Source organism: Rhinocladiella mackenziei (genome assembly GCF_000835555.1).
Source record: "Rhinocladiella mackenziei CBS 650.93 unplaced genomic scaffold supercont1.6, whole genome shotgun sequence".
Lineage (NCBI taxonomy): Eukaryota > Fungi > Ascomycota > Eurotiomycetes > Chaetothyriales > Herpotrichiellaceae > Rhinocladiella > Rhinocladiella mackenziei.
In genome coordinates this window covers 1105962-1126266 of record NW_013550599.1, presented here as the reverse complement: position 1 = coordinate 1126266, position 20305 = coordinate 1105962, and the positions used below count along the sequence as shown (strand labels likewise).

Genomic DNA, 20305 nt, shown 5'->3' with positions numbered 1-20305 from the left:
TGTTTCCCAGTTTGACAAATGTACACTCACTGACTGTTTGGCATCTGGATATCGTCGCTTTTGGGGGCAGTTCCAGAAATGGCTCGATAATCAATCGAGTAGGTGGCTCGTCGTTGCGGTCATTGTAACAACGATACCAACGAAGGGTAAGGACCCGTTACGAGGGGTATAGGGAGAGGGATCACAAATCGCTGCGAGTACACAAGGTAGGGTATGGAATGGCAATGTACCGATCCGTTCGCTCCTTTACCCATTTTCGGCACCCAGCCCCTTTCCAGCCACTTCTGCGGTGGCTGGGGATTCGTTGCGTGATATTTGGGTGTTACAGTCATCCCCAGACGTCTCCTCTGGGCTTCCAAGGCTTTGAGTGATTTGAATACTAACTTAAGCGCTTTTTGTAACGTTTTCCGCCCTGTGCTTTCTTGAGGGTCAGTGTCCTTCCATTACTGGCTGTCTCTTCAGCTTTTGGCAGTCTGCTTTCCCTTGGATACAGACGCTTGACCTTCCACATTTTGGTCTTTGCTCAATTCAGATTCGTTCCATCTCCGCATGTTCCCAATTTCTCTTGGTATCGATAAATGGAGTTCCATTTGCCTGAGCTTCGGCTTCGGTTCGACAATAATTGTCCCACCCTCGTCCACGATCACTAACTCCCTCTTGATCATAGCATCACTGGGTTCCCGGTATGGGTTCTTCTTCGGCCGCTTTCTCAATTTGTATAACTCATACTCGGTCCTGTGTGTCCAGAGTTCCTACTCGCTTCCAGTGTCCCCATCTTTGGGTAGAGGGTATAGCTTGCGACGTTTTTCAGTCTGCTCAGTGATCGAGCGCGACAAGTCACCTTTCTCCATCAAATCATCGTCTGAACCCGTCTCTCGTGGGAGAGCGATCAGTGGGATCTCCTCCATATGACGTCCGACGTGACTGATGAAATCACACTGCACTACAAACCTTGTTCGAGAACCAATCTGACAACGTTGATCTTCCATATATTGAATAACGGATACTTTTGCAGCTGAAAGCATGAGCCGATTTTGTGCCTCATCCATGGCTTTCGACATACTGCGCTCCCCCTTCAACCAGTCTGGATAACTTTGCGGCAGATGAAAATCTACACCGCAGGAAAGGCAATGCAAAAACTTCCTGTCAATTCAACTTTGACATGGCTCAATGTCTGACCGCCGATATCACATATGAAAGGGACAGTCCTGTTTGATGTCGGTTGGAGTAGGTAGAGCACGAGCTGCTACGCCACGGCCTGCCGTCGAGTGAGTGGATAAAAAGAGGTACGTGATCCCACAGAAGCGGTATACTTTGATTTTGTTGGCAGTGAAGTTCCCAGTCCAGAATCATGAAACTCAGAAGCCGGGGGCAAAGAAAGAGTGTGCTAGCTCTCTGGCTTAGTCCCATTTGTGTGGGACAGGTTTTTGGAGACACTGCCGGCTTCACCGAGCATCTTCTTCGCAAGAGATTGCAAGCGAAGATATCTTTGCCAGTTTGCTTCGCCCTGGCTGTTTGCCAAAGCCATCGCCGATCGTATTGAATTTATCATGGATTTGAAGTACATAATGGACGGGCAGCCGGAGATGGTTCGTACTCAATCTGAATCCTTGACTGGCTGCCTTCGGGTATGGCAAGATATTCTGCATAGCAACAATGTCGTAAAGTTGGAAGTAAATCCATCATGTGGACAATATAGTTGACAAGTTGGCGAGGTGACTGTTGGTATCTTTGGGGGTTGTGGATTCATTATTCTTCTCTTCTGATAGTACTGCATCATCTCTCTACAAGGAGACGAAGGCCGATACATCGATTTCGTCGTGGCGGTTTTGAGCGTCTGGTAACAAATCTGGAGAATCGGAGAGTTGAGCATTGAAACATTGGCATTTGGGGTCTAATCTTTGAGCTCACATATATAACCGACCCAGATTTTGTTCCGCAGTATTTTTGGGCTTGGCCGGTGAAACAATGTCGACACCCATCGGCCTTCAGCGTATCCCTGAAAAGTTTCAATAGTCGGTAGTAAAAGACGCGGCTAGAGTATTGTTCCTCTTGAAGAATTTCATCAATATGGTGGGAGGAGGACGCTGTTGTTGGTAGATCTGGTGCCATGCGACTGCATTTTTTGATCATGCAAGCAGTCTCCCTTTTTTTTGATATAGAAGAATCGTTCCTTTCTCCAGGCGGTCCATATATGGAAAACCACAGCTTGCTGACGTAGTTGAGGGAACGGAGCCCTTGGTGATTCTGTTATCCCGTCTGAATTGGTTAAAGGAAGAATGAGGCTGAGAGAGGAAGGTTGTTCCAGACGGATGCACAGATAAGCCTAACCCCACTATTCCGTAATATCGTAGGCACTTGTGGGAATGCCCTCTGGAGAAAGGATGCTTATCGGAGGTTACAGTACGTGCGCCTCCTCTTCAGTTCCTTCCTGAGACAGTCTTTCAGTCATTTCTCGTTAATTTTGATTCTCGAGTCTGTGGTACCTCGTATGGTAGAGGTGGTAGGTTTGGCACTGGAAGGCAGCGCCTATACTTGCTGCTGCACTCGAACAGTATGGAACGCTGTACAAATTATGCAAACGGTTCCTAAAGGGCGAATCAGGAATGGGGATTGCTTGACTGCCTCAAATTGCAGTAGGATATCTCCCAAAACAAAACAAGATTGCTTCTGACCGCTGCTGTTGGTCCCCCTAATCAGGCAAAGGCCATGGTACAAGACCTCCCGACAACTCTTCGTGGTTGGAGTCGACTGTAAGGAGTGGTTGACAGTGTTACGCGGTCAATTCAAGTATAACTTCTCTGAGACAAAGTTAGCCAATCCCGCCAGCTTCATCAGAAATGCTACGCAAACGATTATCGGATTCTCCGAGCACGAATCCAGGACGAGAAATCTTGCACGCCTGATGCCGATGTTGAATCTCGATCAACCGAGATGATTGAGCGCATCCAGACAACTCAAGCCGCTGCAAAACGTGCATATGCGAGCGAGGTTCTCATCCCAGCCTGCAAGTGTCACACCCAACACCATGCTCGATTCAGCCTCAAACCACCCTATGCCTCATCGAATATGGGCATCGAAATCCAATTCCAGATCGTCCAAGCCGCCATCTCTCTCTGCAACATATCCAAGGGGATCGAGACGTGCTTTGGTTTGTGGTTGAGTCCATTGTCTGCGGCACTGTGTCCGCCATCTCACCGGAGATGCGGGCCTACTCGACAACAACTAATCCGAGGTGGCAAGTCAGAAGGTATAAGTCGTCGGTGCGGAATACCCCAAGTACCACGATGACAACAGTAATAGTGGGATTTAACAAATACAGTCTCTTCCCACTCTGTCCTCCCTTTGCTGGAAATTTTGGTCTCTGCTGCTCGAACTTGGTTTCCTGACGGCGGCGCCGAAGCAGTTTCGTTTGTACCTCCCCTATACCCGATTTTCATACCGAACAGCCCATTCCTTCGTCGTTCGTATTATCATTTGTCCTGAACTGTTACTTCCCGCTGACTCCGTGTCGTCTCGGTGTGGGTCAGGCTGAGACGAAACCGTCGTCGTTCCTTCGCTTATGTTACCAACGTAAAGTTTGGATCGAGGTGGTGGACCACTATCGCTATTTCCAGAATGAACAGTGGCCGTTGTTGTCTGGCCATTGCCTTTCTTGTCTCTCGCAATGGAGCTAAGCATATAGATGCCTTGTGTTGCCGAATGTGATCCGGAGTATAGTCCGGAACCGCTACCGCCAACGGTGTTCACGATAGCACCCGTGTGGAAAGGTTTCAGGAAAGGCTTGAGAGAGGTGATGGAGGTAGAGATTAGGGCGTATTCCAGTGCGCCTTCGGTCAAGATGTGGGCCAGGATACTTGTGAAGGTTGGATCATGGTTTTCGTCCGGGGACAGGTAGCGGAGACGGATGGCAACAACAGGAATGAGTCTAAACAAACGACGTTAGTGGGGTGACGCCGTCTGAGGAGAAGGAGGGGGATATACAAGAGGCGGCAGCCAAAGGCGACGAGGATCAAGACTCGCTTCTGAATCTTCATCTGGAGACCCCAGACAAGAGAGACGGACAGCATCCATAGCACGACCTCAACGGCGAGCCCAGTAGTTTCAACCGCAATCCATCTGACGTACTGTGGAGAATTAGGTTGAGGTAGATTGAGCACCAGAGAAGCGGGATGAAACCTACCAGGACCTCTGCACCATCTAATGTGGCCCAAGGATGCGCAATGTCCGGGCGCAAAGCAATGACGAGGATCGAGGCTGTCGTCCATACTCCTGACACTGCAGCGAGAATGTATGATAATCGGACTTGGACGCGATAGCGGGTCAGATGTTCAATGAAGAATGCAGTGGACATTCTCGTCAGTCCTAGGGATCCGACATAGGAGAGTTGGCTGGCGAAGAGCGCCTGAGAGTGGTCGTATTATTAGCAAGATATGTATCTTGTTTCGAATGCCATACCTTCTCTACAATGCCCACGTGCGCCTCCTCGATTTCGCGCAGAGGGAGTCCATAGCCATGATTTATGGCCCAGAAAGTGGCCGCGATGTGCAACATCGCGAAGAGCTAAGGACCAGTCAACAGGTTGAACAATCTCTTGCCCCCAGTTATAGGGAGCGTACAAAAGCAACCACCACACCAGTATCAGAGTGACCCCAACTCTGTTTCCTTCCCAGCTTCACCCACACTCGCACACCGAACGACAGAAATGCCCAGCTGAAGAACAATGCGGTTGCCGTGCTGAGCCATAGACCACGATCTCGAGTCATACTTAAGGAGATGTGTTTGGAAAAATTTGGATAATCCTACTTCGCTGCCATCGTGTCTATAAGGCACGCCAAGGGTCATGACCAAACGTGATAGAGTTGATTGGGTGTTTGGCACAGCAAGGGTAAGATCACACCACCTCTAACGTTCAACTTGGTCAGGGGGGATACACCAATGTTGACCTGACGTTTATTGTCTGTCCTCGCTGTCCGCTACAGGAGTACTCTCCCATGGAGAATTCGAGGAAGCTGTACGGAGGTGTGCATTCAAATCTAGTGTCGGCGCTATTTGTTTAGCTCCTTGCCGTGGCTGGCAGAAGCAAACCTCATAACAAAATTTTGCCGGTTGATTCTCCTGATCATCCTTCCCTCCTCTTCCTGCATCAGCTCTTCTTCTTCATCGACGCCTTTGAACTACTCGTCATTGATGGCATCTCTTGAGACGTCTGGGACAAAGGAATACCGAAATAGCTCTCAGATCTTTCTGCATCCTCTGTAACTACGTTTTGAAGCCCTTCTTTCTTGATATTCGTTACCTCCTTCAATGCGCATTATCTCTTCTATCTATTTTTGGATTTGAGACTGTAGGAGATTGCGACAGGCATCTTTCCAAGCCTATCTTGTGTTTCGGAGCGCTATGAATGCAGTCTTTTTTTTTTTATTTTGAACCAGGGCCAACGATATTTCCATTGCATTTATTCAAATCAGGAGAGAAACGCCAGTAAACGTATCGACTCTTTAAGTGTGCCGATGAGCATAACCCGGAGCGTTGTCTTCCTGCATCACAATCTCTGGCCGAGTTTGAGGGCATTTCTGAGCAAAAGGAATCATGATCTGCAGTTCCCCCATGTACAGTACCAAATTAGCTCGGCAAGGCCCCACTTGGTGTCAATTAGAGCCAGCACAAGATTTAACATCTTCAGACCCTCCCCCATGCTGAGAGGTACTTCATATAGCCAAGGCGCATACGTGGGGTGGACATCTGGGTTAACCCTCTCCTTTTTGCGCCTGCATACAGAGGACGGCCGGACCCGCGGAATCTTTTAGCGCTTCCGCTGCGTCTACGGCTTAAGACTGTACAAGGTATCCGCCATCATTCCTGTCATACTTCGCAGTAATCGGAGGGGTCCCATGCAAGGCCCTATTACCGTTGTAATCGGCTGCAAGTATTTTGTCTCTCCCCTACGCCTCTCGCTCTTTCCTTCTCATTTACCTTGACTTCGTCGTCCATTTTCCCGCATTAACGCTTTTACATCATGGCGTCTCAAATCCGAACTCTGCCTCCAGGCCACTCTGGGGATGTGATGGAAATGAGAGCACAACCGCAGAAGGAAGAGCCCAACGTCGAGGTTGCGGGCGCCGATATCGACACCGAGTCGAACGAGCTTGGCGATGGGTTCAAGTCTACCTCCGCTGATGCGGTCAACATGCGGCGAATGGGAAAAGATCAACAACTGGTCCGACACTTTCGAATCCTCTCCATGGCCTCATTTGTTGCTGTCGCGACAGCCGCCTGGGAATTTACGGTCTTCAATCTTACTGTAGCCCTCACAAATGGAGGTCTCCCCGCGTTGGTCTATTCGGCGCTCTGGAATTTTGTTGGATTCGCCCCCATTTACCTGAGCATGGCTGAGATGGCCAGTATGGCACCCATCGCCGGAGCCCAATATCACTGGGTGAGCGAGTTCGCTCCTGACAGTCTTCAAAGGGGTCTGAGTTACCTCACAGGGTATGTACTATCCCTCCTCCTTTGCTAGGCCTTGGAGGTAACGCTGCCCTAGCTGGACCTCCACCATGGCCTGGCAAGCCGGAAACGCCCAAGGTGTATTCCTCGTTGGCACTCTCGTTCAGATTCTCATTTCCCTCCACGACGTCGACTACACATTCCCCCAGTGGCACACGACCCTGCTTGCCATGGGTGCCGTGGGTATTGCTTACGTGGGAAATGTGTACGGGCACAAGTTTCTCCATCTCTGGCAGAATGCGGTTTTCACTCTTCATGTTCTGGTCTACCTTGCATTTATCATTCCGATCTGGGTCAATGCGCCACGAGCCTCATCCAAGCAAGTTTGGACCGAGTTTACATTTTCCAGTGGTTGGCCTAGTGCGGGATTAGCAGTGCTCGTGGGACAGCAGACCGGGACCTTTAGTCAAATTGGAATTGACACGGTAAGGCCATCACCCTCTCTTTTCAGGGTATTTTCTTCTGAATCGGCTCTAGGCCGCACATATGTCCGAGGAGGTGAGGGACGCCTCGAAAGCGGTACCGAAGACGATGATCAGCATCTGGATCGTCAACTTCTGTCTGACGTTCCCGGCTTTTCTGACCGTGGCCTACCATATCCCCGTTCTCGACGACGCTCTCGCCGACCCTACTTTATACCCGATCATTTACGTCCTCCGACAGTCCATGTCCAACGCATGGCTCACAGTCCTGCTCACCTTTATTCTCTTTCTTCTGGTCTGCTCGAACATGACGTACCTCGCGGCGGTCACTCGAGATATTTGGGCCTTCGCTCGTGACCAAGGCTTCCCCTTCTCGAACTGGATTTCACGGGTCGACCAAAAGCGCCATATTCCCCGGAACGCGATCATCGTTACCAGCAGCGTGAGTTTCTGTCTAAGCTTTATCTATATTGGAAGTCCGGTCGCCTTCTACGCCATGACGTCCCTGGTCGCCGTGGCCCTTCTCCAGTGCTATTGTCTCAGCATTGGTTGCTTGCTGTGGCGTAGAATTGCTTATCCGGAAACGCTGCCACCGGCAAGGTTCCCTTTGGGTAAACTTGGTATACCTATTAACATGGCGGCTGTTTGTTACGCTTTTTGGGTTTTCTTCTGGGCCTTCTGGCCCACATACAATCCCGTCGTACCGTCTACCTTTAATTGGGCCTCGGTACTTTTCACTGCTACCTTAATCGGCTCCGGGATACATTTTGTCTTCGTGGCACGTCGCAGATACGTTGGCCCTGTGGCCAATGTCCAGGGCAGGAAGGTGCATCCTCGGTGGACAGGCGAGAGTAGTCGTTAACCCGTCATCTGAGATTCTTGAGATGTACAGGCTACAAATACAGGCTCCCTTCGATCGCTGTGGAAGCACTTGGACGTATAAAACATATTCTGCAACTATGCCAGACTGGAGAGACTCTATATACGGAAAAGTATGTCACAGCCTTCACAGGAATGATTCCTTCGCCCAGAGAGATCTTCCACTCCTTCGGACGCGTCTCTGATAGGTTTTTTTTTAATTTGCTTGGAACCCCTTGTATCTGCCCACCCGACCGGTTATTTTTCACAAGGGCTCGAACCTGATACACCTTGAAAACTCCGTGTCCCGTATGTGATATGTGGAAAGAGTTCTTTGCATTGCTTGGTACAAAAGATTTCAATTCCCGGAATCTTCTGGCGGACAAAGCGTTTGGACGTAATGGGCAGGCAGAAACTTGATGGACACTGCCTCCGAGGAACAGAACGTAATCACGCCACCTGATACCGTTACGGGATACACACCAGTCACCGCTTCTCATTGAATAAATTCTTTGGATTTTTGATTCTTCATTTCTGCTTGACCGCCGCCATGAATCTCCTGCGTCTCTCGCGTTTCCTCTTCTGCCGGCAACTTGATAACCATCATGTAAACGACATCCTCCTCGCGACAGCAATAGGCTCATGTTTCTGGTCCATGCCCACGATTTCACCTTCTCCCCTTCTTTTACGGCTCTCCGCTCGCGTCGGACACCCAGTCGTTGACGGATTGTGGGATGGGTTAATGTGACCTCCGCTGATTGGATTGAGAGAGTTTCTGTTGCTGGCTGAGTGGTCGGGGTCGCTGTATCGTGAGGCAAATTGCTCGTCGGGCATCATGTGCAACTTTGAGTGGGGTTTCTTACATACATATCAGAGTCTCGGCATCGATATATCGGTCCGCCACCAAAAGTTTGAGTCGCATTGATGTAGACGTGACTTACAAATTTCGCCCGCGATCGTCGATCGGAGGTATTCTCGCAGAAAATCCGTCTTGCCTTGCTTCCACTTTTCAGATTCAGGAAGCGCGTCGAGTTCCGGGCATATAGCGGTGCGCATTCGGCCAGCTCCAAAACCATTGTGCACGACGCTGCTAGGTCCACCGAGTTTGTGGCCGCCGTCCAGTGCCCTTTTGGCTACCGCGGTATGGGCGGAGTGCTCGAGGTCGACGTCTACCATCCCTTGGGATCAGTAGGGTTGTATACGAAGACCATGCGGTAGACGCCGCAGGGGTTGAGGAGTTTCTCGTTTATGGTATCGAGAAATTTATTGGGTCTGATAGAGTACGGGTTAGCTGGATGTTGGAAGGCCGAGGGAAGATACGGAGGCGGCGGTCTGGGTGGAAAGGGGCATGCTTTACTTATTGGTATCGAATATACCCTCGTCGTGTGGTTTTGATGCTGACGTGAATTGTCCAGGCAACAGCATGTGCGATTATTATGGGACCTGTTGCGACGGTGACCCCCGTGGCTGCAAGTCCAACTGCCAGGTTTGCCACGTGGAAGGTTGGCGAGTACGATCATACGATGCTAGGAGGAATGTAAAGGTACAATAAGGTGGTGGAACAGACCTTGATGGCTCTGCCCAGTCCATCAAGGAAATCAAACCACGTCGCATGACCGATATCGCATCCTTCGAAAACCGGAGCATATGCATGAGGAAATCACGGAATTTCGAGCCTGGAATGTCTCTGCAGTATGATGACTGGTGGATGAACTTGACCTGTCGCCCTGCTGGAGGAGGGTGGCGGATGTCTCTGGAAGAAATCCGTTACGACATTGTCGACGTCTGTTTCGTGCGGTCCGTCACGATTACGGCTCGACGCAGCAGCAACTTGAATCTCGCCTGGGTTCGATTGCGCTTCGTCGGTGTCGGTGTACTCATCATCCGGGTATTCAGGTTCTGTGTATGTTGTGTCTGTGGGCTCAGTGCCTGGTTTGTGGAGATTTGGAGCGAGTTCATTGCGTCGGGTATTCCACCGAGTATATTGGTGACTGGACCTATTGTTTACAGTGTTGAAAGGTTTTCCTCTTCAACATGTAAGAATATGAGACCAGCAATGTTGCTGTAGATGAAGGAGATTGGAGACTGATACCTCAGAGTTTAATGATCTGGGCGCTGCAAAATTTTATACGTTGAATTTTAGGCACCCCCCCGAATGGACCACCCAATTGAGAATTCTAGGATGGTATTCGATGTGCCGAGCTGACTTGGAATCGACGTCATAGTAGTAAGCATAGAATCTCTTCACGGTGGCGCTCCCATGATGTTCACGCGGCTCAATTAGCAATGCGAGTCTTTTCAGAACCTATGGCCAGCTCTGTACATGGTAGACCATGACTGTGATTTGGAATGAGCCGTGCCTTATCGCGCTTCTTACCTGGTTAGATGAGTCCTTCGAGTAAATGACGTTGCTAGCCATTAACCTGTTGAAGTCTCCCTTCGACTGTCAAATGTTAATGCTGAGATGGAAGGTTCAGCATTGTTCAGTCATCTCAATTGTGGGCCGGTAAGGCTGAGTGAATGAAGTTGGCAAATTAGAGTGTGCCAGACTGACTAGCCCCGGTCTGAGCCGTTCGATGCCTGAAATGGTTTCATATCACAAGGGAGGTTTGGCGAAACCTATGCCCTGGTCCTGAAGGCACTATCTCATGGCGCTACAATACACATGGGGAAGTAGGCAATGCAGATTGGGCGAGCGGCCTTGCGCAGGTCGTGCTATGCGAGGACAGCCTCTTGGCCTTCAATTGGCGGCAGTCTGGAATATTTCACGTAAATTTTTTACGATGGAGATGAATACCTCTTTGCTTTGTTGGAAGTGTACTTGGGGTGAATTTGGCCTAGAGAGGTATATCGTGCCGCTCCAAAGCTCTTCCATCTTCCAAAGTTTTTCAATCTGCAATTATATTGTGCCATCGATGGTTATAGGCCCCAATGGAATGCCTTCTGTGGGACAATATTTAGTAAATGTAACCCACGCCCTCTTCTGCTTGAGCATACTGCATATTCATTCGAAACTTTTGCCAGCGGGGCCGTTGTCCTTTTTAAACAAGGACATGGAAGATCAAAAGGTCAAACCTGTTTGACATGGCTGCACGATGCATCATTACGGAGCTCTTCGGGAGAGACTCCTGAACAGCCTTGAGCCTCCCGGAAGGAAGACAGGGTGGGAAATGTCGGAGCCGACTCAATCTCTGCAATTGATCGGCAGCTTGAAGAACAGCCCGAATAGGTGCTAACACATGAGTCTTGGAGATTTTGAATGCGAACAAAAAAACCTGCATGAATTAGAGGAGATGGTTCCCTGTCGAAGTGTTTCAGGATGATCATGTGCTGTACACTCAGCGGCCCCTTGGCGAACGCCGTCTTTTCTTGATACAGTATTTTAGCGTCTCCACCCTATCGATTGCCCCTGAGGTTCATTCTCCATTACTCTTCGAGATTGGTCGGTTCCTCCATATTTCGGAACATGCTTCACTTCAGAAGCAGCATCCCGGACGACCACCAGCCTCCACAAGCGAGATCAATGAGACCGCGTTATCGTCTAAACACCGCCGAAGAACACTCTGCCATGTGGTATATGCAGTATTCCATTTCGGTTCCATGCCCGAAGCCACGCGGGACACTAGAAGCAGTATCCCTTCCAGGGAAGAAGCACCAATTGACGCCCGACTAAGGCTGCCCGGGGCCGCCCAGCTCGACCTTTCTGGGGTTTGACGCGAGATAACGCGCGCTTGAGGGGGTTCTTTTGGTCTAATAAGGAGGCTGTGAGATGTGAACTTGAGCATGAGCACTGGGAGCTGATCAACTATGTGCTTTCCTGTCTGCATCACTGGGGGGCCACTGGGGCCGACAAGCGACATCAGCCTCGACAAAGCTGATGAGATAAGTAGACGCCTTTTCAACCTCAAGCACTTCCACAGAAAATACTAAAGCTCACTTTGCGTGAATACTCTTACCGGCGCTTAATCCATGGATCCTGTTTGCGGCACAGTCGGCCTGGTTGCTGGCGTGGGCTCTATTATTTCTATTGTGGGAAAATCGGTACAGACCTTGACCAGCCTCCGGCAAAAGTACAAGGAGGCAGAGTTGAACATCACTCTCCTCACCGGTCATCTTCGGACTGTGCGTATGGCGCTCTTTCAGGTCCAAACTTGGGCTACGGAATGTCTACCTGGCGAGTCCCAACACCATCAGTTGACGGTTGACCTCGAAGATGCCGTCAGTCATTGCCGATTACTGGTCGAATACATCGACAACCAAATCTCTAAATTTGATTGGGATAATGACGAAGAGTTGGGAGTCGGGAGCAAAGTCCTTTATCTCCTTGAGGATCAAGCCACCAAAGACTGTCTCAACCGCCTTGATCATCAAATCAACGCTCTCAATCTTTGCCTGACGGCCTTCAAATGGTAAGCTCGATTTACCCACCGAACACGTTTCAGGACTTACCGGAGCAGTCGAACCCCCAACGAACAAAAACGACTGCTTGAGAGAGACGAGAGCCGAGATGTCTTCAGCCGAGCCCGGGATGATGCCACCTCTCTTATCGTCTTCCGGGACTCTGCGTCGTTCGCCACGTCTCGAGCCCGGACATCAGTCGATACTCAATTCTCCAAGACCTTTGACTTCGACGGACTCCTCCTCAAACACAAGATCTATCAGAACAGTTTCCGCTCCATGCTCAGGCGTGCTGTAAGCCCCACTGAAAGCCGTACCGAAGCAAAAGGCGGACGAAGGGCCTTGTCCGACACTCCAGTCTTTCAGCTCAAGAGCAACTCCAGAGATTCGGCCAAGATCGACTCCAAGCTGAAGAAAGATGCTCGGAGACTGAGCAAAGAAATCAAAATTCTCGCCGTCGGAGACAAACATGGCAGATCGGCCATTGTCAAACAGCTGCGGCACCGTTATGGTCATCCCTTCTCCGACACCGAAGTCGAATATTACCGACAGACCATCACATCGCTCGTGGTCAAAGCGCTGGTTGCTGTTCTGGACTATGAGAAAGAAACTGGTGCCGGCCTCGTCAGTCAAGGGAGCAGAGACCATGCTCAGCTTATCCGCGAGTTTGCAGAGTCCGGAGGTCCAGCATGGAGAGTCCCTGTTGAGATTACCCTTGCCGTCAAGCATATATGGCATAACTGGCATGTCATCCAAGCCTTTTCAGTGATGCAACAACATGGACAGACCGCATAGTAAGTTTAACTACCGCTCGCCCACCCACCCAAATTTACATTGCTCTGATGATTCTCAATTACTAGTTTCCTTAACGCCATTGAGAGAATCTGCCAGCCCGATTACGTGCCCACCAACATGGATATCATCCGCGCCCCTGAGGTCATCGACACAATGAAAGAGACGGAACTGGTCATGAACACCACGACGGTCCGTGTGATTGAAATCCGCGAACAATGCACAACCAAGATATTCCCTCTCTTCGCAGACATCCAATTCTGTCTCTTTGCGATCGATCTGACCTGCTATGACCGCTACCTCGACGACGGAAAAGGGCGGACGAATGAACTTCGCGATCGGTTCTCATTCCTGAAGGGGATCTCGCGATCGTCCTATTTCGCCAAAACCATCATCTTGCTCGTCCTTACTAACGCGGCTGCGTTTGAACGACAGATCGCTGTTTCGCCTCTCAACTCGCATTTTGAAGACTACACGGGGGCCAATGATGTGCATGCCGCAACCAAATATGTGTTGAAGCGGTGCAAGCGAGCGAATCAGATGGATTTGCCGTTGTTCTGGCACATTTATGACTGTTCGGAGCCTGGATCCCAGGCCATAGATGAGTTCTTTCAACAGTCGGCGGCGAGTATCTCCGCCGTTTCGTGGGTCATTGGCCTTGGAATATAATAAGATAGCCAGTTAACTAAAGGATACTGGCGCATCAAAGGAGACATATATATTATGGTATGAGTAGCCGTTTTCAACCTGAAGGGAAGACGAAGGGGAATGGATGACTCCTGAGCGAACCGGAACGAGGGAAAGTTGTCGTAAGTGACGAATATCACATATGTATGCTCTTTATTCGCGAAGAAATAGTTAATTGGCCTCTGATACCAAGCTCGTGTTTAGGCTCGTGAGCTCGGAGCGGGCTAATATGAGACGCCGCCTACTCTTGTTCAGTTTTCCGCCAAACTCTCGACGACAGATTTGGCATTTCGATAGACTGAAGCTGTCGTGGTTGTTGCTGGATCGGACACCTCAACACCTTCCTCTGGAGTATTCAAGTTCAGATCTGTGCTAGCATTGCTCTGAGCTGGGTGCTGTTATTGTTGCGGAGCTGCCCTCAGGGTAAAAGTTGGCATTTTCCTTTTTGGCGTGGTATGCAGGTTGATGTTCAGCGTGCTGTCGCTCAAGGTCCCGAAGATGGATCTCGAGTATACTCGAGTCTATTCCGAGTGTAAATGCATTATCGTGTTTGTTTTGGCGTCTGCAATCTTCCTCTCAAGCCGTTCCCTGGGAATTTCCTCAGTCATAGGCGCTTTTGTCCTTGGACCGTTGGGGTTTTGCTCCTTTATCATCTCCAGATCTATCTTCTATTCGTTAGAGGTTTGCCTAGTCACAGTCCATGGATTTGGCTTGTCGTCTCGATTGTCTCGATTGTTTCGACCTGGCATATTATCAAGAGGAACTTTAATGCTCGGTGTTCCCACCAGAAGTGTGCGATGTCGGCCAATCAGCTAGCTTAATGATTTTGGTGCTACCAGACTTGTCCAACTTAGGCATTGGAAGGTTGTGGCACTTGACGAAGTCCAGAGATACCATATCGAGCTCTGATCCGGTATCTACCCATGCTAGGGAAGGAATACCATTGAGACAAAGACGGAACTGCTGAGCTGGCTGGCCGGCGCGCATAACGGTGAGATTTGGTTTCGGGTGGTCCATGAATTCTTTCTCGTAGTCTGTGGGAATTGGCTGTAAAGATCTTGAATTTCTCTAGAAGCCAAATGCCGAGGATGAATGTTATGTCTGATGTAAGCTTGGGAGGTCGCGTAAAATGTTATTGGAATCTTTCTGGTGGCATCGTCCAGAAATGAGCAATCAAGAGTGACTGTACCCTCCAGTGACAATACAGTTGTGTGCAGCATTGAACACTTCATTTTGATCAGAACTCTTTGGGCCCAACCAGTTTTCGACGGACAAATTGCCGAAATCTGGCCGCATCAGCTATGTTGACGCATGCGCCAGAGTCAGATAGTACTCTGAACTCTTTTCCCTCGCTAACTATCGGAAAGAAAGAGACATTTCCATGCCGTATGAATGGATCAGATGGCCTTTCCTGGGGCTGAGCGGGATGATGAGGTTCATTTATGTTGGCAGAGTATCCATCATTCTCAATCGATGTTTTCGAGTCTCACTGATCGTAAGATTTGACTGAAAGCGTTGTCGGAGGTGTTGGGTCTCGCCACACAGTGTGCGGACCCAGATAGAGAGAGAGCAGTCTCACAATCGAACTCCATCTTCGAGGGTGCTGAGGGTTGTCCTATGCAGATGTCGCATTGCCGACACTTCTGATGACCACAATGGTCACAATCGTTCGGGGTGGCCGTGAACGTGAGAGAGTTCAAACGGCAGCGGCAATGGCGCCGAGAGATGCTTTGGGAAAAGAGCATTTCACGTACCAAAATCCGTGCAAAATAGGCCAAAGAGAAGATCTAAAAAGACATTCATGACTAGAATTGAGGTGAGTTTGACATTCGAGGTTCGCGAATGGATAAGGTCCTGCACTTAATTTTTCGCAGCCAAAGAGAAATTCCAGACCGAGGAAGTAGACTGGGAATACGAATGCCGATCCAGAAAACCATTCTGCAAGACACCAAAGCAAGGTGCCGGATTTTGACCATCGCCACACTAAGATGATATGCTGAGGGGATCGCGGGCAATTCTCCAGGTGAATGCAAGGCAATCCACTCTTAGCCAATATGAACCTTTGAAGCGGTTGCATGTCATGCTGCAGTCTAAGACTCGAGCCGTGCAACAATCACATAGTCGAGAATCAGTCCAGTGTGTGCCTCAGGCCGTGCATCTGCCACTCGACACTTTGTTGGATTTGATGTTTCTTGGACAGTGGGCATATTTTATCCCCCACGGGGTGAAGTCATCGTGGTTCTTTGGCCACGAGTGGTTAACGGAATCATTCAAGGCAGTCCAGTTTTTGGGCGCGTCTGTATCTTGTATCTCGACCTCCTTAGGTGTAGGAATAGCGAGGTCATTCTTTGGTCTGCTTAAGGATGAGTAACGCGACTCTGCAATCAATGTTCTTGCAAGAAGCCCGCATTCGACGATGATTAAAGCTAAAGAGTGCGAATCAACCAGAGGCTATCCATCGTTAGCAAAATGTGTTGTAAGTGGCCGATCCGGACGCAGTACCTGGATGCTTCGACATTTCAAGGAATTCACCGTGCGTAACTTACTTATCTGCAGAGCTAGCTGGTAGATTTAGGAGCGAAACAAGAGGGATTGAACCTAGCTGAAGAGATCCAAACAAAAGTTCAGCAGTATCGTAAGTTGATTCCGCTTCTTGGAGAGGCGTTGGTGTGGCTGTTGCTGACTGGACGAGGGATGCATTGATCCGGGAGGCTTCGATACTTGCGATGCGACATCCAAGCCAGCACGGCCATATGGCCTTCATGGACTGTTTCGACCACTCGTTAGCACCGGGAAGTGGTGAACTTTGGGAAACTTTGCGAGGGAACAGCTGTCGCTTCGACAAAGATTGTGTATCTCTTTCGCGGCCGCTAGAAGAAGACAGATGCGTAACCCTCCCAAGGAATTGGATTCCCAGGGTCTTTCACACAGCAAAATCTCTTCTAAGAAGCTGAGTTATACACGCGTCTGATATTGCGATGCGTTGAACAGCAGCCTTTATTGTGGCCGCGTTACTACATGGGACAATTCTGCATTGATATTTTTGTACACAGCCCCCACATCATTCTGGGACTCATTGCAGCGTTCATGGCCGAGTTCGCGATGGCGGGAGCCTTGTAGACAAATGCTAAACAGTCGGAGATGTTTGTGGCATATACGGCGGATGCTGCTGTGATTGTTATTTGTGAGGAACCTGTAGAATGATAGTATTGATCGCGTCATCGGAACAATTCAAAAAAACACTCCCGCGCAGCAATGACGGAGCTACTCGTGCTTCAAACTAAAACAGCCAAAGAAGACATTTCACCATTGCTCAACTTTCTCAGCATCGCTTGACCTCTTTTGCGCTATCGAAAAATTCTGTCTCGTCTGTCCCTCATACCATTCTACTAATTCACCCTCTGCTCCAACTGAAACTCACCATGGCGATCCTCACAGAAGTCAAGTCCGAAACCGGCTTCGATCAGACCATCAAGAATGCCCCCTCTTCCACTCTCTTTGTTCTGTATTTCCATACTCCCTGGGCTGCTCCGTGCGCTCAGATGAACACCATCCTCACAACCCTTGCCTCCACTTACCCTGCCAATGCGGACATTTCGTTCCTTTCTATCAACGCCGAGGACCTTCCCGACGTGTCGGAGTCATACGATGTGACTGCGGTACCTTTCCTCGTCCTCCAGAAAGATGGCAAGACACTTGAGACAGTGAGCGGCAGTGACGCGGCTAAGGTTCGCGCCGTGGTAGAGAAATATGCTGGAACCGGTAGTGGTGCTGGCAAAACAGGGATTCCACCACCTCTTGAAGCCGCGCCGCAATCACATACGCAAACGAATGGCGATGCACCGACGGCCAGCAAGGATTTGAGCGGTTATGCACCAAAGCCTTCGGATCCTCAGGCCGCACCAGCATATTCATCCGGACTTGACTCGAGGGAGGAGTTGAATGAGAGACTGGCGAAGCTAGTTAAGGCGGCGTAAGTCAGAAACACACACCTGCAATAGAGATCTCAGTGCTCATACACGAGACAACTAGACCGGTCATGCTCTTCATGAAGGGAACACCCAGCGCCCCTCAATGTGGTTTCAGCCGACAGCTGGTTAGCATCTTGCGAGAGAATCAAGTCAAATACGGGTATGGAACCTGTCTATTGTATTTCGAATCCCCATTCACGGACGAACATACTGACCGGACTCCTCAAATTAGCTTCTTCAATATCCTGGCCGACAACGATGTTCGCGAAGGCCTGAAGGCCTTCTCCGACTGGCCTACTTTCCCCCAACTTTATACCAACGGCGAACTGGTCGGTGGATTAGATATCGTAAGTTCCCAGCTCGAGGCTCCTTTTCCTATACCGTGACTCACAGTCCTTCTCCGTTCAGGTCCGAGAGGAACTTGAAGCAGACCCAGACTTCTTCAAGCCATATTCAGCGGCCGTGCCTAAGCCGGACGCACAGCCAGCTCCGACACCAGCGTGAAAGGGGGGCATTTCTTGTCCGAGCTGTGAAATTTTAATTTTTTCGGCGTCAAGGAGCGAGATGAAGACAGAAATAATCCCCCGAAAAAGAAATACGATTTTGAAGGACGGTTCTAAATGGCATTGATGAGAATATGTATGATATGACGTTTTACCAATTGACCTCACTTGACTCGACTCAACGCTATGCACAGGAAGTGGAATGACAAGCATACGAAGTTCTTCCATAGTGAGTCGGAAATCCAAATGATATCCCCAATGTTCCAATGAGATGGTTTCGCTCAATCGACGTGAAACACCTGATACGGTGTCGACTGACCTCCTTCATTGAAGGGCTGATTGCTGTATTCCTGGGGAGGATCGACCGGCACATTCCGAACGACTGGCATGTCCGGCATCAGCGATACAGCTTTGCTGATGAAATCCTGGCGGTTGAGGTACGCGCCCCGCAACCAGCGGCGGCCGGAGTTGAGGTCGAATGCGTTTCTCGCATGCACGATGCGCAAGTTGTCAAAGATGACGCAGGTGCCGCTGTCCATCTTCTCCTCGACGACATTCTCGGGCCGCTCCAGAATATCGGCGAATGCCTTGCTGGCTGTGACGAATTTGACGAGCTGTTCATGGCCCAGGTGTGGTGACAGATTGCCCACGAACGGCGGCGACCAGAAGACGTGGCCCACTTCGCGCATCAGCGTCGGGTGCACAGCTCCTATCGGATTGCGGCTGGGCAAGTTCAACTTTGACCGTCGTAGGATCGTGGGCTTGGAGTCCGAGTAGAAGAAGCCGTCGTTGTCGTATTCGTAGCGCACCTCGTTATGCGTCAGTGTGTGCACGTGCGCCTTGTTCTCCGTGTACAAAGTGTCCACGGCCCTGAAGGTGTCGGCGAACCGTGACTCCCCTCCTTCGCTGGAGTTGTGGACGTAATGGAGGAATTGAAAGCCCGGCGGATCGCGCATGTACAGCAGATCCATGTGGAAACCGAGGTATTTGGAGGTGTAGGCAACATTTTTGGCGTTGGGGACAGAGCGGACGTCCCAGGTTGGGCCGTAGAAAGTCTGCATTAAGGGACCGATGCGATTGACTATGGCGGCGACGGAGGATTCGGATTCCGGCACTCCATCGATGAAGACTAAGCCGTCGCGCCAGAGAAGGTGTACGGCCGCGGCAAGCGAGGGCCGGTCGTTCATGTAGTCGTTGAATTCGATACGGGTGGTTTCCCGCCGGAACGATTCTGCGTCCCACAGCTTTTGCGGCCGATCGTACACAGCCCAACGGGTCCGATTGCGGAATTCGTTTTTCAAATTCGCGATGGTCGCTTCGGTGAAGATGCTCGGGTCTCCTGGTTCATGCGGCTCAGCGTCGTGGAGCCATCGGACCAGAGTGTCGTTCTTGCCCGGGACGTGAGTAATGTCCCGGAATGAGATGTTGGTCGGAATGTTGGCGTAGGAGAACTGACGCTGTCGATCAGATGGGTCGATACATTTGGAGCACCGGCAGGCATCCCGGGCCAGGATGGGCGAGACCACGGGCCTGCCGTGGTCAAGTAACTTTCCCGCTTGGATGAGGGTTTCTGGACGGTGGGACGGGATACTGGCCCGGTCATTGGACCTATTTGATCCAAATTGTGTTCCTCCTTCCTCAGGCGGTAATGGTGGAGGAGATGAAGCGCTGGATATTTTCCTCAGTCGTGGCCCAGGTGATTCGTTCAGCTGTCGTGAGGTCGGCGGGCGGACCAGGTGTTTTCTTATGAACCTGAAACCCGAATCCAATGGATCATCCGGTCCAATCTTCCAACTTCTGAATCGTTCAGGAGAGTTGCTGCTCACTTTCCTGAATCCGAGTTCTCGAGGTTTCCGACTTCTCTGCCGAATGGTGCTGAGAAGTTGTGCTCGGGTTTTGAGAGGCGTGGCTAAATGACCAGGCTCTAGCTTGAATGGCAGGTATCTCATCGTTTCATCGATGCTGTTGCGACTGTGATTTTGATAAGATGCGTGACATGTAGAAGACGGCTCTCGGCAGCTAAGCAAAAGACTTTAATGTTGAAAATGGGAGTTCACCCTTTGGCCCGAGCAAAGGGGGCCAAACGAGTGAGAGACCTGCAACGATTGGATGGTTTGCCAGTGGAGAGTGCGTGTGCATGTACGGGATGCCATACCCTAGGTACCAG

The 20305-nt window shown here is 50.3% G+C and overlaps 6 protein-coding genes across 6 annotated transcripts; 3 read left to right on the top strand and 3 right to left on the bottom strand.

Moving 5' to 3' along the window:
• Positions 1-3423: 3423 nt before the first annotated feature.
• Z518_08209 (uncharacterized protein) lies at positions 3424-4554 on the bottom strand (the record flags this gene model as incomplete). The annotated part of the gene is made up of 4 exons (XM_013413952.1): positions 3424-3928; positions 3985-4127; positions 4184-4405; positions 4459-4554. 4 exons carry the CDS (start codon positions 4552-4554, stop codon positions 3424-3426), a joined length of 966 nt encoding a protein of 321 aa, XP_013269406.1.
• Positions 4555-6019: 1465 nt separating this feature from the next.
• Positions 6020-7791, top strand: Z518_08208 (uncharacterized protein; the record flags this gene model as incomplete). Its single annotated transcript, XM_013413951.1, has 3 exons — positions 6020-6492; positions 6545-6932; positions 6985-7791. 3 exons carry the CDS (start codon positions 6020-6022, stop codon positions 7789-7791), a joined length of 1668 nt encoding a protein of 555 aa, XP_013269405.1.
• An 852-nt stretch (positions 7792-8643) lies between these two features.
• On the bottom strand, positions 8644-8963 carry Z518_08207 (uncharacterized protein; the record flags this gene model as incomplete). Its single annotated transcript, XM_013413950.1, has 2 exons — positions 8644-8645; positions 8729-8963. Coding segments are annotated over 2 exons (237 nt in total).
• A 2793-nt stretch (positions 8964-11756) lies between these two features.
• Positions 11757-13646, top strand: Z518_08206 (uncharacterized protein; the record flags this gene model as incomplete). The annotated part of the gene is made up of 3 exons (XM_013413949.1): positions 11757-12196; positions 12245-12979; positions 13046-13646. 3 exons carry the CDS (start codon positions 11757-11759, stop codon positions 13644-13646), a joined length of 1776 nt encoding a protein of 591 aa, XP_013269403.1.
• Positions 13647-17086: 3440 nt separating this feature from the next.
• Positions 17087-18139, top strand: Z518_08205 (Grx4 family monothiol glutaredoxin; the record flags this gene model as incomplete). Its single annotated transcript, XM_013413948.1, has 4 exons — positions 17087-17637; positions 17697-17795; positions 17868-17982; positions 18044-18139. 4 exons carry the CDS (start codon positions 17087-17089, stop codon positions 18137-18139), a joined length of 861 nt encoding a protein of 286 aa, XP_013269402.1.
• A 280-nt stretch (positions 18140-18419) lies between these two features.
• Z518_08204 (uncharacterized protein) lies at positions 18420-20087 on the bottom strand (the record flags this gene model as incomplete). Its single annotated transcript, XM_013413947.1, has 1 exon — positions 18420-20087. The coding sequence occupies one exon, from the start codon at positions 20085-20087 to the stop codon at positions 18420-18422; it is 1668 nt and encodes a 555-aa protein (XP_013269401.1).
• Between the last annotated feature and the right edge of the window lie 218 nt (positions 20088-20305).